This window comes from Carassius auratus, chromosome 30, assembly GCF_003368295.1.
Source record: "Carassius auratus strain Wakin chromosome 30, ASM336829v1, whole genome shotgun sequence".
NCBI classification, from domain to species: domain Eukaryota; kingdom Metazoa; phylum Chordata; class Actinopteri; order Cypriniformes; family Cyprinidae; genus Carassius; species Carassius auratus.
Genome location: NC_039272.1, coordinates 27,044,193 through 27,059,203, shown reverse-complemented (window position 1 = coordinate 27,059,203; position 15,011 = coordinate 27,044,193). Strand labels below are relative to the sequence as shown.

The following is a 15,011-nucleotide window of genomic DNA, read 5'->3' as shown; positions in this document are numbered from 1 at the left end:
TGTGAAGATCAGAAAATGTGTTTAATGCTGTCCTCTTCTGAAAAATTAATTAAATTAATTTAATTTAAATTATAATAATACATTTTCATTTAATTGCAGTTAAAATGCTCACTCAATCACTCTTTTAAAAAGATCACAAGAGATTTGCAGCAAATGTTTGACTATCAGCATGAAGTCTGGTTCACATTCCAACATATTCTAGCCAAGAACCTCCCACAAGCTGTAGCAGCCTGAGAACTTGTAAACATTACTTGTTTCCTGGTTGAATTGATGAAACCTTGTACCACTTTGACTTCTGTAAATTGAAAAAAAAAAAGCCTGCAAATTAGATTAGATTTTAAGATGGTCTACAACTCTCATTGGTTGAGTTATCAGAGGTATCAGATTATTACAAAACACATATGAGGTGATGATAATTACTCTCAGGGGGCCTTAATTATCGAAACTGTCCACAGACTAGCTCACTACAGCACCATATATACATGTGTCCAACATGATTGGCATTTTCAGACCATTTACAAAATGTGATAAAATGTAGTGGTATGATTGTCACATGGAACTCTGACATGTCCAGGCAACAAGTCAGGTGTCATCGGATTGGTTGAATTCTACAGGATTTCCAGAGACGTTTGTGTCGCGTTCTTTAACGTTCATTGGAAACACTTCAAAAATGAAAATACAGTGAACTGCAACATGTGCGGGGCAAGTCTGTCATATTATAATGAGATTATTAGCTATTGTAAAATAATGTAACAGAATCTTTGTTCGCCAGTGTTTTAGCACAGCACATCCACAACGGATCAACACGGCTACCACAGTTATGTTCGCTTGTGCATTTAGTCTTTTGTGCAATTGTACATTGTAATATTGTTTATTTTGTTCATATAAATAACATTTTTCTCATATATAATGCGTTTGGTTAAGCTATGAGGGTTAATAGAGTGTCTAGTTTGCTGGTGATCATCTTTAGCTCAGCACACGTAGCTCAAACAGCAGCTTATAACATTAATAACTATATATAAAATTATAATGAGAACACTATTATAATAAAAGGTTATGAATTCGTTTGGTTTGGTTTCTGTGTTTCAGCGCGTTGTTGCGGGAAGAGCCAAGAGCGCATCCACAACAAAAGTTACACATTCTGATTAGCACGTCACTTAGCTTGAGTTCACGTGTGCATATGGTCTTTTTGTACATATATAAGTAGTAGTATTATATTTATGTTGTATACAGGGCTTGACATTTTCACCCGCCAACCCGCCAAATGCAAATTTGCTTGTGGCGGTTAAACAGTGACTCCAACTAGCCACTTTGGCTAAAAAAAGCAGAAAAAATTCAGTAAGAAATGCTGCGAGGAACAGCAGGATTATTTTAACTGGCCTATCCAGTTTTCTGGAGGCCCACCTACAATAAAAATCCTGGCGCCGATAGTGCCACAAACAGATGTACGTCTGCAAGTAATCTGAATGACCTATATATATGTGCAATATTTTAAACGAGCCCGCTGAGTTCAATCCCACAGTTATGTTAGAATTCATCTCATTCTTGTTTCTGTGGCGGTATGTTGGTCTCGTCATGAGGAGTGCGGTCTGGAGCGCTGTATGACTGATGCATCAGTTCAATTGAACTTTACGCCAAATATATGAATTTACCTGTTTTGAATAGCCAACTTTATATTTAATGTGTTTGTTTATGTCCAATGTTAGTGTTAAACTGTTGGACTTTAAATGAAAGCTACTATCTGTTTTCACCATTGACTGATTTTGCAGAACATTTTGACTGATAACTTTATTGCGCAGATGCGGCAAATTTGTCACAGGATGCGCGATATGACAGTTGCGTTCGACTATATATGAACTAACTGTTTTAAATACAGTATTTTCATATTTAACGTTAGTTTATCAGTATGTTTGAAAGTATATTTTTTTGATTATTGGTCATTAAATAGGCTCTTTCTTGGGCACCTGCACGGTTTAAAATACCAAATAGTTATGCTAGGACAAGAACAAAGAATCTCTCTCTTGCTCCACCCATGCACAATAATATTGTGTATCGTCGATCTGATCTGATTTGAAAAATGACCATATCGCCCAACACTACAACATATATGTTTTTTTTGTTTTTGTTTTTAAAGACCCCCGACTTTTTTATAACTCATCCATTTACATTATATTAAGCCTTAAAGTTCTGCATATTTAGTCACGCCGTGACCCACTGCCAAGATTGCGACGGTCCGCTCTGAACACTTTGAGCTTCAAAAACACTCTTCAGGAGTCTACGGGTAACGTCACAGACTCTACGTCCATGTTTTTATACAGTCTATGGTTATGAGATGACCCGCGCATCACTAATGCACAAAGTATTGCCTTGCGTTTGTGCGCTACTGACAGAAATGAGAAATGAGTCCAGCATTCTCAGACTGCTTGAAACCCGATCGCACGGCAATTTGTACATATTTTAGGAGGTGGTAAACCACACTCGTACAAATTCATATGATTTTTGACAAATTGTAAGTATTTTACAAGTTGCACAGTTCGTATGAATTTGTACGAATGACCTACACCTAACCCCACCTCTAAACCTAACTGATACAGGGGTTTAGCCAAATCGTATAAAAACGTAAGTGTGAGGTCGTACAAATTATTAAGCACAACATTAATAACTATAATTGGGAATGTCATAAACAGACAATATTACTATAATAAAAAAGTTGTGAATTATTTGGTTTTGTTTGCCGTGTTTCGCAAAAAACAGCGATGAAATCGTATGGTCCCCAAACCGGACACTCTCCGGCCCTTGGCTGCACCTAGAAATTCTCTAGTTGGTACTTCTCGACCTCCCGCACAAGCTCAGGCTCCTTCCCCGCCAACGAGGTGACATTCCACGTCCCTAAAGCCAGATTCCGTGTCCAGAGATCGGGTCGTCGGGGGTCTCGTCTACGACTGTTGCCCGATCCACTATGCACCGGCCCCTTACGCTTCCTCCTGCAGGTGGTGAGCCCACAGGAGGGCTTATTTAGGCTATAGGCCTATAATTCATTGTAGGCTATAATAAACCTGTTTTAAAAGACATTTTAAAAACATTTTCAGTGACGAGTAGCCTAAGCTAATAGCCTATTTTTTTTATTTTCCTCACAGGCTGCGAGTCACAGAATGTCAGTTATGCGGTGATGCGCTATGAAATAGTTGCGAAGTAAATTAATTGTATTATTAATTTAATAATAAAAGTAACCTAATAATAATAGCCAGAAAATAATAGGTCAACATTGATTGGAAATACCAAATACTCTCAATAATGACAATATTTAATGATTTTGACAATATCTCTGGCTATAGTCCTTACATGCTGGACCTCTTTCAACACCCTCCATTGTCTTATCGTATTTTATTAATTTTTTTAACACATAAGTAATGTTGTCCTGTAACTTGTTTCCATTATTTAAGCATAATTTTATTTATTTGTTAGGCTGCTTTATGTTTGATTTATGTTGAAGTGTTTAATGCCTTTTAATGATGAGACTTTTTTGGTAATCAGACTCTCAAAAATTATGTAAAAATGTGGATTTAGATTTATCTGCCAACATATCAGTTAATGCCTTTCATATTTCAAGAATTATTGGTTTTCGCTATCTGTCAAAATTATAATTTCGGTACATCCCTAGCAAAAACAAAGTTCTGGCATGAAACTCTATCAAAGACCGGTCGATCTAACTAAATATGATAAAATTACATCATCACATGTCACACAGCTGATGGTTCTATTTGGTATCGGTAGCTAATGAGCTCACTAATCAGCATTTAAATATTTGTCTAATACTTCCTGTAGCAGTTACAGTGTACTTCAGTGATTTACCTGCATACTGTCCTACAAAGGCAAAATACCTTAACTTGCAAGAATGTGAAACTGAGAAAAACTTTTTACTTGTCCAGCCAAATTAATTATAAGTAGGACACTGGAAATTTAACAGTTAGATATTTTAGTAATGAAAACTATCTACATTAAAAAAAAATTTGAGCTTGAATTTGATTTTTACCCATATTTTTAAGTTAATGTACTCTGCCTTTGCATTGTCGGCAAAACGTGAGAAGTCACACAAAGGTAAAAGGCAGTAACTTCCACATTATCAATATTTGATTCACCATTTACAAAATCGTTATAATAACACCTGTATAAAATCAGTAATCATGGGCTGTCTCATATAGGATATTGCAAATAGAAATGTGACTGTTTAAAGGTTTTATTTTTTTTATGTATTTTATTTATACATTTATTGATTGTAACAAGCAGACTAAAACATAAACACGAGTGGATACCATGGATACCAATTTATTTGCTATGCTCAGTAACGTATGATAATGCTAGACTAAGCATCATTGCTTTTATATTAACTTGAATGAAATAGCCTAATGTTAAAGAACGACTTGTGTATTAATGTACAGTATACGCCAACAAATAGATATATGTAATGCTCAGAATGCATGTGGATTAAACATCTCCAAAGACGTTCATCGCCATGGATTTATTTTATCGGGTTACAAGAAAAGGTAGGATATGGATTTAATTTCAAACTGTTAGTAGGCTACTGATGTTATGATTGATCATGCTAGCTACAACATTCGAGTCCACACACATCCAACTAGAACTGACAGCCTGATAAACAATCTGCATTACAAAATAAAAACAAGTCTTGAAAGGTTATTCACGATTACGTATTGCTGGCAAGGTATGTATTCTTTACAGTGCTTTGTTAAATGGAGCTGTTTGGTATTTCGCGATCTAATTCATTTGTCTACACCATATTTAAAATGTGGCATACTTTAATGGACAGTAAAAAAAGGCAGAACACTGTATAACTCCAAACCAGCAACGCAACTTCATACTGACACATGACTAAACAAAGTCATGCGCTGATACTCAATCTGAGTGTTCCAAACAAAGTGAAAGAGCAGTAACTGGTGATATACGGTGTTCTTCCTTGGTTTCTCCAGGGCTTTTTGAAGTTACGGTTGAGATGACACATTATTTTCTCAGAAAAACTATGAAATTGACTCAAGATACTCATACACATCATAAAGGATGACTTGAATGTCCCCAAAATATCAATAACTAATTTTCGACAATAATCAAAGTTACAGTCTTTTGCCTTTGCACGGCAGTATAGATCTTCTACACTCTGATCATGTATGCTATGGGGGTTATTCATACATGTTATATCTCCAGCAGCAGTATTTCTTACATGCTCACAACAGCATGCTGTGGATGTATTGGCAGTAGAACATTTCATTACTTGCTCTACAGCAGCAGCAACAGCATCAGATCTGTTCTGCCAAGACCAAATAACATTTTCATGTACATTACCATGCCAATCCCTCCGAGTTGTAATGACTCATGACAGAAATCTTGAATCTTGTTTTGCAAATATATGACTGTTATACCATTATAAGTCAATCTCAAAACATGTTAAATGGTAAATATATTTAATTTAAAAACATTTTAAAATAATGAAAAAGGTATGTGATGATCCCTTTAATTTTGTTATAAAATGTGTAGTTCCAGTCCTGAATGCTGACTGGTTTATGCAGCATTGCAGTCATACTAAAATACACCAAATAGCTAGAACTATATTCACAACATAGCAAAACCTCTCTTATGTTATTGCTTGCATAACACTATTTCAGTTTCTTCCACTAAATTCAACTGAATTCAATTCCAACAGTTATTCAAGATATTGTGTGGATTAAAGTATTCTTGATCTAACTGTAGTAATGATAGTATATGACTGTAAATAATGTTTTGGATAAATGTGGCTCTCTCACTGTACCACATCCATCAAATGGATTCAGTACAGTAGAGTTCTTGTGCACTTAATGACACAAGTCAGTCTGGAAATATATGTTTACAAGCTGTTCCTGTTTCTGTTTTCTACTTTCTGAGCATTATATAATAACAGCAGAGACTGAGAGAGTGTGTGTGAGAGGGAGGAAGAGTAGCTCTCTGGGGAGTGTGGTAGACTTCATTATTCAGCTCGCTCTGCCTTCTTCAGGACTTGGGCGGTTTGCATCTGGCCCCATTTTAAAAGAGTCCAGCATATATGCCCATGCACTCCAAAATGATTGGCCAACTATGAGCTGATAATGCTAATGTGAGAACTTCTTTAAACCTCCATTCATAGCATTCTTTGTTTCAGATCAATTTTAGAGATTGATCTAAAGCACAAATATTACTAAAGGAAAAGATCAGTCAGAATTACACATTCTAACCTCATTTACTTACTTCTAAACCTCTATGCATTTCTAGTAACACTTAGTCCAAATCCCAGTTCTACCCCTTAGCCCTTCCCCTTTCCCCTACTCCTCCGTTTTGCGCGTTCACGTGAAAGGGTAGGGGTGTCTCGATTTTCTTTTTGTTGGAGGGGTAGGGGTAAGGGGAGGGGCCAGATAGCCCTTCAAATTAAGATTTTTCGGGACCACACTTCATACGAAGGGGTATGAATTATCTCGACAAAATGGCTGCTACAGTGAACACAAAGACACATAAATGTAAGCTTTTTTGGCATAGATAAAGATTTAAATGAAAAGTAATCATCAGTAAATACTGCCTATTCGAGAGAGAAAGAGAGAGAAATGGAAGTTGCGTGTATTCGCGTCTGTTCGTTTATCTTTTTAGAGCGAGTTTACTTAAAAACAGCGACTGTATCCTCTCGTCGCTCGAAAATATAATGTAGCGGTTCAGTATTTAAACTGTATTTAATAAAAGTCACGGGGCAGTGTTGACAAGTTTATTTTCTCCTGGATGTGTGAGCTGCACGATTTCCGATATTATTCGAACAATTCTCACTATTAACTAGTTGCATTTTAGCATGCATATTAATATATTGACTGTTTATTAGTACTTATGAAGCACATATTCTGCATGACCATATTCTACATCCCCTAATCCTACCCAATACCTACCTTACTAACTAACCAGCAAAATAGTTTATTGAGGCACACACACACACACACACACACACACACACACACACACAGACATATATATATCTTTAATTTAGATTTTGTTTAGTAAACCATTCATTTAAGACAGACGTCACTGTTACTTAGGGCCAGGAGTTTCAACAAACCGTACGTAACCGTAATATTCAACTTTGCCACAAGCTCAAAACCTAAAAGCTTTTTTTATGCCAAAAAAAACTAAAACAAAAGGTTAGCTTTACTGTTTTCAACTAGCAGGCCAAGTTTACTAAATTACTATCAATTACATGCATTGAGGAACCCGGGCCATACCTTTCCAAGATCTCACTAACAAAAAGTACCATGATTTAACCATGGTTTTCGGACATGCACCATGGTAATATTAATGTTTTATGTGTATTTTAGATATATAAAGATTTGTAGTGGGCTCTTTAGACAAGTAAGTAACCACTCATTTGAAAGTTTCTTACAATACCCTAGCAAACGCAGAAATTGCAAAAATGTGGAAAACACCTCAGTATACACAAAAGGCCCCAAAAGGACCTCAGTGCTATGGTATTCTCAGAACATTGACATACCATGCAAATATTATGGTATGCTAATTATCTGATATCTTTACTGTAGTTACTGCCACGGTACAGTTTTGCCCTGGAAACCACGCACAATGCAATAGCATCTTGCCAGTGATTTTGCACAGGCAAGAACCACTCACATTTTTCCAGCAAATGTAGAAATCTGATTTCATTTATAATGCTGTGCCTCAGCGCTGTCCAGTAAGTAATCACATCAACAGATATATTATACCCCCGTCAGCACAGATGCATGGGATTTATTTTATTCCAAGATTAATTGTATTAACTGAATTTATGTTTGAGTGCCTGCAGATACACATCACTCTCAGCTGAGCGGATGGCAAAGTTGATTGGTCTTGCTTCCGCAGGCTGTACCAGCTCCATATGCGGGTTTTGTGCTCTAATTCGTTCATGTTCTAGGTTTCCATTCCTCAAATTAGACACCTTGATTGCGATTGTTCAGCATCTGCCATAAAATAATTAGGCCTTGTTAATTTTTACAAAATGTCATTTTTAATCTCTACAAAACAAGAGAGATGAAACGAAAGGTTTTTGTAGGACACATACTGTATTTTCATTCACTGGAAAGATATTGTTTTACTATACATTTTATCCAGGAAAACACAATAAGCACATATATTCATGTACCCTAATAAGCATCCATTCTATGTTAGACTTTGGCCCAGGTCTCTCTGAACACCAAGAAAGTACAGACTGTAACTCTCATCATGGCTGATATAGTTGTGTAGGGCAGCCATTGTTAGAGAGGCAAACAATTTATGGGCATTCAGCAACAATTCATGGCCCACCCGTCACAGATCGATGAATGTTCTCCCTCCTACACACCGTGCTGTGCCCAGTCCGGAGATGCTGAAACACCACAATCTGATTATCCAAGACAATTTATGTTCAGCACGAACACAAAGACTTCCATGTCAGATATTTTAAAAAGCCAAAGAACTCATGATATACCATCTAATATCATCGCTCACTCTTAAAAATAAAGGTTCCAAAAGGAGGGTTTTGCAGCACTGCCATCGAACAATTATTTTGGGTTTCCCAAAGAACGCTTCAGTAATGTTCTTAAAGGGATACTCCACCCCAAAATGAAAATGTTGTCATTAATCACTTACCCCCATGTCGTTCTAAATCTGTAAAAGCTTTGTTCATATTTGGAACACAATTTAAGATATTTTGGATGAAAACACTTTTGACCCAAAGTTCCCATTGACTGCCAAGTAAATTACACTGTCCAGAAAAGTATGTAAGACATTATCATAATAGTCCATCTGCCATCAGTGGTTCAATCGTAACGTTATGAAATGATGAAAATACTTTTTGTACGCAAATAAAACAAAAATGACTTTATTCAACAATTTGTCTCCTCTGTATCTCTCCGCATCACCGTAGTGCCATTTTTGAGAATACTTCTGAACAAAGTCGTTATTTTAGTTTTCTTTGCTTACAAAAAGTATTCTTGTAGTTTCATAACGTTACGGTTGAACCACTGATGGCAGATGGACTATTCTGATGGTCTTTCATACTTTTCTGGACCTTGACAGTGTAATTTACTTTTAATTTACGGTTAATGGGACAGTCACAAGTAGGGTTGGGAACCGAGAATCATTCTGGTTTTTGAAAAGAACCGGAAACTGTGATCAAGTTCTAAGTTTCGATTCCAAAAATTCTGCTTCCAAAGGTTCTGGTGCGACACATGAACAAGCATTGTGAGCAGCTTTCCCCCCGATGTTCTGATGATTTAGAGTTTCCCGTAAAGTATGTCGCAAACCAAATAGCAGAAATGCCGCCCTGCCTCTTTAATAACTGAGCACACTGTTTCCAATGACGTGCACTCCATAGACTCGCCGCACCGCATAGTGTTTTTAACTGCCGAACATGTTTCCCATGACTGTACGTGCACTTGCGCCTTTGATAACTGTGCACATAGTTTTATCTGACTGTACATGTACCAGCAGCACGCAACACCTGCCGGCACTAAATTACATTATATTTGTGCCAAATTATCATTAATATACATACTGACTTTAACTTGGACCACTAAATAAATAGACTGCTATTGTTATAAGTATGAGGGATAGATTATTTGCTGTACAGGTAATTTCAAGAGTGATAAACAAAGCGATAGAAAATATTTATTTTCATTCATTTTAAATGTTTAAAAATGCGGAAACCACTCATTGTATCACACCATCTCCTGACTGCATTATTATTTGTAAAATAGGGGCTTTATGGATAGTGTGTATACATGGTTATAACTATAGCAGTTTATAGTTCATTAATTTAGGGAAATGAACAAGTGTCTCAGTCCTCAAGGGACTATTTGGCCAACCAGCTTATTCCTGCTTGAAAAGCAAAATGTTGTTGATAGTGTAAAAAAATATCAACTTTGAAGAACATGCTGATTGATGGACTGGCATTACTCAACATTACTCATTACCTTTCAGCAACACTACATTCAATGAAGGTAAAATAGTAAAAAACATAATAATAGTTCATTTAAATGGAACCGGAATCGGTACCTGAAAATTGGTATACTGTAATATATGTTGAATTTTGACATTGCCAACCTTTAAGTTAAAGGGGGGGTGAAATACTCGTTTTCACTCAATATCCTGTTAATCTTGAGTACCTATAGAGTAGTACTGCATCCTTCATAACTCCAAAAAGTCTTTAATTTTATTATATTCATAAGAGAAAGATAGTCTGTACCGATTTTTCCCAGAAAAACACGACAGGCTGGAGGCGTGACATGTGGGCGGAGCTAAAGAATAACGAGCGCGAGTAAGCTTTTGCATTGAGAGCGTTTGGAAGCTGTGACACAGATCCAGAGGCTGAAATTTAACAAGAGCAGCATCAGCAAACGACGTCTCTATGTGGTATGTACTAAAACTGTATATATTTGCTTAGCGGTTTTGGAAAATGACTAAGTTCCACTTTATGTCGTCTTTTTTTTTTTTTTAAGCTGTACATGTGGAAAGTGCAGTTTGATGAAAACATCGCATGTTGTTTACTTGATGTGCTTACGCGCCGATAGCTAAGTTAACAACACAGAGATATTTGAAGCAGTTTTACTCACCGCATGTGGTTCCAACACACGATCGTGACCCTTTTCCGTTGGGACTGCATTATCCTTAAGAAATAAACGATGTGCAAACCCGGTGTCAAACTGGGCCTTGTTTGTAAAACAAGCATCTTCGAAATGCAGGGAACAAACAAAAACACTTGCACAACTCCGTTGATGCTCTGTAAAAATAAACTCCATCCACTGGTCCCTTAATGCTGTTTTTTTTTTTGGTAATCTGTGCAGGGTTGTCTTGCCCTGGCAACCAAAAACACACTTCTGTGACATTTCGCGACGCTCTCGCTCTGATCAGTGAATGTCGCTGCTCTCAGTGCGCTGCTATACGGGAGCGCGCGCTCTTCCGGCAGAAGTGTCCTTAGGACCCATATAAGGAAATTCCGCTCCATCTAACGTCTCACAGAGCCATACTCGAAAAAAACTTTCCGAAACTTGTGACAAACCGGAAGGAGTATTTTTGGAACAAAAATACTCCTTCAAACGTACAAATTAATTTTTGAAACTTTATCCATGTTTAATGGGAATCCAACTTTTTAACAGTGTAAAAAACTCAGTATGCATGAAATAGCATTTCACCCCCCCTTTAAGTTGACAGTGAGTAATAAACAGTTTTGAGCATTGAGTAGTTTAGTACTGTGCATTTTTCCTGACCACTATTTTTTTAATAGTTGTTTAATGATTTTAATGGAACCGGAAGCTGAACCGGAACCGTAAGATGGAACCGGAAAATTTCTAACGATTCCTAACCCTAGCCACAAGCCTCCCAGTTTTCATCCAAAATATCTTAAATTGTGTTCCAAAGACGTACAAAACTTATACGAGTTAGAAACGACATGTAATTGATTCATGATAACATTTTCATTTTGGGTTGGAGTATCCCTTTAAAAGAACTATTTTTTTCATATTGTAAAGAACATTTTATTAATCGAAATAACTTTTTAGTACTCTAAAGAACCTTATGAGTAGGGATGGGTATCGTTAAAGTTTTAACGGTATTAAGCTCTAACCTGTTAACATGGGAGCCGAATAAAAAACCGACACGCCACGCGGCTGAGACGCTTGCGCCACGCATCCAGTGTGTCGCCGGCCTGAGAGTTCACGCAGATCTCACGGACAAAAGTCATAATATGATCGCACATTAGAAATGTTTGGCGAGATTAAATGTGCACGACAACATTATTAAGCAAAAATACATAGTACATTATTTTTTTCCTCTAGTAACGAAAGCAGAACCGATACCGTCAGATCTTACTGATACTACGGTCTTTCATAATTTAGCCCCGGGGCCAGTTTAATACCGGGTTACGGTACCCATCCCTACTTATGAGCATTGGTAATTTTGTGATGTTTGCCGTTAAAGGTTCTTCATGGAACCCTCAATGCCATTAAAAACCTTTCTTTTTGAGAACAATAGCTACTCTACAGCACTATTGTGTCTGAACAACTAGTCATATATGCTGTTTCCAAGATCTCACTAACAAAAACTACCATGATTAAACCATGATTTTTGGACATGCACCATTGTAATATTAATGTTTTATGTGTATTTTAGATATACCATGCAAATCCCAAGGTACATGAATATGAAGTAACAAGAGTCACACTTTTCAGGTTGTTTTTTATAAAATATGCATAAATAATAGTCAAATATATTTGCCTAAAATTTGCCTAATATCTTAAAAGCATTTATTTGCACGAAACAGAAAGAAAAACTCATGTTTCAAGGCTTAAGCAAGCGGTTTATGCATCTTGTCCTAGATGGCTTGCCAAACAAAGTGCACTATGAAGTTCTGCTGATTTAATGATACTGCCAAATGTTTCAGACTCTGTGTCCTGGAAACACTTTGTACTTTGAGGATGTCCTCTGCTATAACACTTATTGCCTGGTGACAAATGACTAGGTGACAATGTAAACACCACTCAGGTTTAGACTAATGACACCTGTATTAGACTAATGAGACTTTTTTCTAATGATGTAACATTTCCCATGAGTCTCGTAGAAATATTTCAACAGACTGCAAAAGTCTGACTCGTATACAGGAATTAATAATGATGACCAACAACTGCCCTGCTTGAGAAAGAAGCAGAAATCCAGCTATCCTAAATATCCAGATCCCTAACCAAATACAGAGAAGAGCAAAAGCCTATATGAGCAAAAGACTATGTAGTAAATTATAATAATAGGCTATATTTCTGCAGAATTAGATTCAATTTAAAGAGTTTTTGTTTTACCAAATTTAATATAGTACTTTCCATTGAAAACTCCATTGTCCCAAATTAGAGACATCCAAACTGAACTCAATTTTATTGTTAACTACATTGGTCCAAATCAGCCCTGTGCTACTTAATGTAACTAAAGATATGCAAATTAATATTTCTTTAGCATTTAAAAAAAATTTAAGTATCAAATACACATAAAAACATCACTTTTTCTGGACTAACTGACCATGACAGCAAGTGACAACAAAATTTTGGCTAAACCATCCCATTCTTAATCCACAAATATGGAATAAATTAGTTGCTCACTTTTTAAAGCAACAAATTCACAAATGCCTCTGAAAAGAGGGAGTACTTTTAAATATGTTATATTCTTGTCTTGTTAATTCTTACACAACTTTTTATTGCTGATTGTATTTGGCAAGCTCAATCCAAAGGAAAGCGTCAATAAACTAACATTACAGCTGTACCATCAACAAACTAACATTTCCGAAGTAGCTGGCCACTGTGGCAGCTAAATTGAGACTAAATCTTCTCAGCTGATTAAATAACTTCCAAGAATATGGCACAAATAGTTGTCTGAATAAAAACAAATCCCATATTCTTTGTAGTGACAGCTGTTAGAGATGGTAGGCTACTGATATCATCAACTTTACATACAATTTAGTGTTGACCATCTTAGTCAAGCTCAACCCTGTAACCAAATAAATATTAATAACACAATCTTTTTTTCTTTTTCTAAAAAACTAACAAACAAACAAACAAAAAAAATCATAAGAAACATAAGTTAATTAATTAAATCTAAACAAAATTTGGTCTCATACCCGTCTGCCACTACAGCGTTGTATCTTAAATTAGGTGAAATCTGCAATCCTGTTACATATTTTGGTATAGGGCTATTTTGTTAGAGGTCCAAGCAGTGAATATCGTCTTCAGTAAGCGTTTGAAGAGCTGCTTATGCCCAAAGGCTACAGCTGCACTTCCACTTACCGTCCCAATTCAGACTCCAGCTCGTAGAAGTCCGCCAGCGTCTCTTTCTTTGATCCGTCGATCCAGTATTCAGGAGCGGCTCGAGACGCGGGCATCGTCACTTTCAGCATCTCCAACGCTTCAGTTCACTGTCAGCGGAGCGAAACAACATCACCAAATGACATGGAAGAAAACGAACACACAGTCCGGAGAGGCAAACAACATACATCTTTGTGGAAAGAGTTTCGCATTACCTGTAATGAGTGTTGGGTGGCGTGTATGTGTAGCGTCAGTCGATCGCGGTTGTCATGTCTCTCTCTGAACGGAGCGCGCGGCTTCCACTGGGTCTTACTGTCGCCTATGTAGGGCGCGCTGATTTTCTGTCTGTGTGATTTACCTGGATTCAGTGGACGTCACATATTACATAACAAAACTCCGGTATATTTTTGGCAGCTGCAATATTGCTAGATATCATTATGGCAAATTATAGATATATTTCAAGCTAGATTTCATCCATATCCTTCATTGATGAAAGACACCATTCTGTCTAACACATTACTGACAATTTGTAAAACAACTAACGTTAGCTAGGTCAATCGAAGTCTGTCATATTTCACCCAAAAATTCGACATTCGAAAATTTGATCTTATTAAGGCTTGAATCCGACAGTTAGGTCTAGTCAAAAAAAGGTCTACTTTATTTTTTTCATTGTGCGTTTTATACTATAACCAGGAATTATAAAAGGGGTGCAAAATAGGCATTATGTATGTGTGTGTGTGTGTGTGTGTGTATATATATATATATATATATGTGTGTGTGTGTGTGTGTGTGTGTGTGTGTATGTGGTTTGTGAGGACACAAATGTGGATAATGACACGGGTATTACAACGAGAAGGTGATTTACGAAGACATTTTCAGTGTCCCCATAGTTCAAATGTCTTATAAATTAGGTTTTTTTTTTTTTTTTTGGAAACCTAAAAATGCTTAAAGTTTCCTGTGATGGGTAGGTGTAGGGTGATAGAAAATAAGGTCTGTACAATATAGAACCATTATGCCTATGGAGAGTCCTCATAAACCATAAAAAACAATGTGTGTGTGTGTGTGCATATAGCCAGAGGGTAGTAACTGATTACATGTTATCTGGATAACCTAATCAGATTCCTAAAATTAAATACTTAATTT

At 36.6% G+C, this 15,011-nt stretch overlaps 1 protein-coding gene across 1 annotated transcript in view; it reads right to left on the bottom strand.

The window, feature by feature from the left end:
• Positions 1-14,224, bottom strand: part of camk4 (calcium/calmodulin-dependent protein kinase IV) — a 44,397-nt gene extending 30,173 nt beyond the window's left edge. Inside the window, exons 1-2 of the mRNA XM_026212495.1 lie at positions 14,084-14,224; positions 13,851-13,978 (exon numbers count right to left, since the gene is read on the bottom strand). Coding sequence (XP_026068280.1) covers positions 13,851-13,960 — 110 coding nt within the window. The 5' untranslated portion in view covers positions 13,961-13,978; positions 14,084-14,224. The remainder of the gene's footprint in view (positions 1-13,850; positions 13,979-14,083) is intronic.
• Between the last annotated feature and the right edge of the window lie 787 nt (positions 14,225-15,011).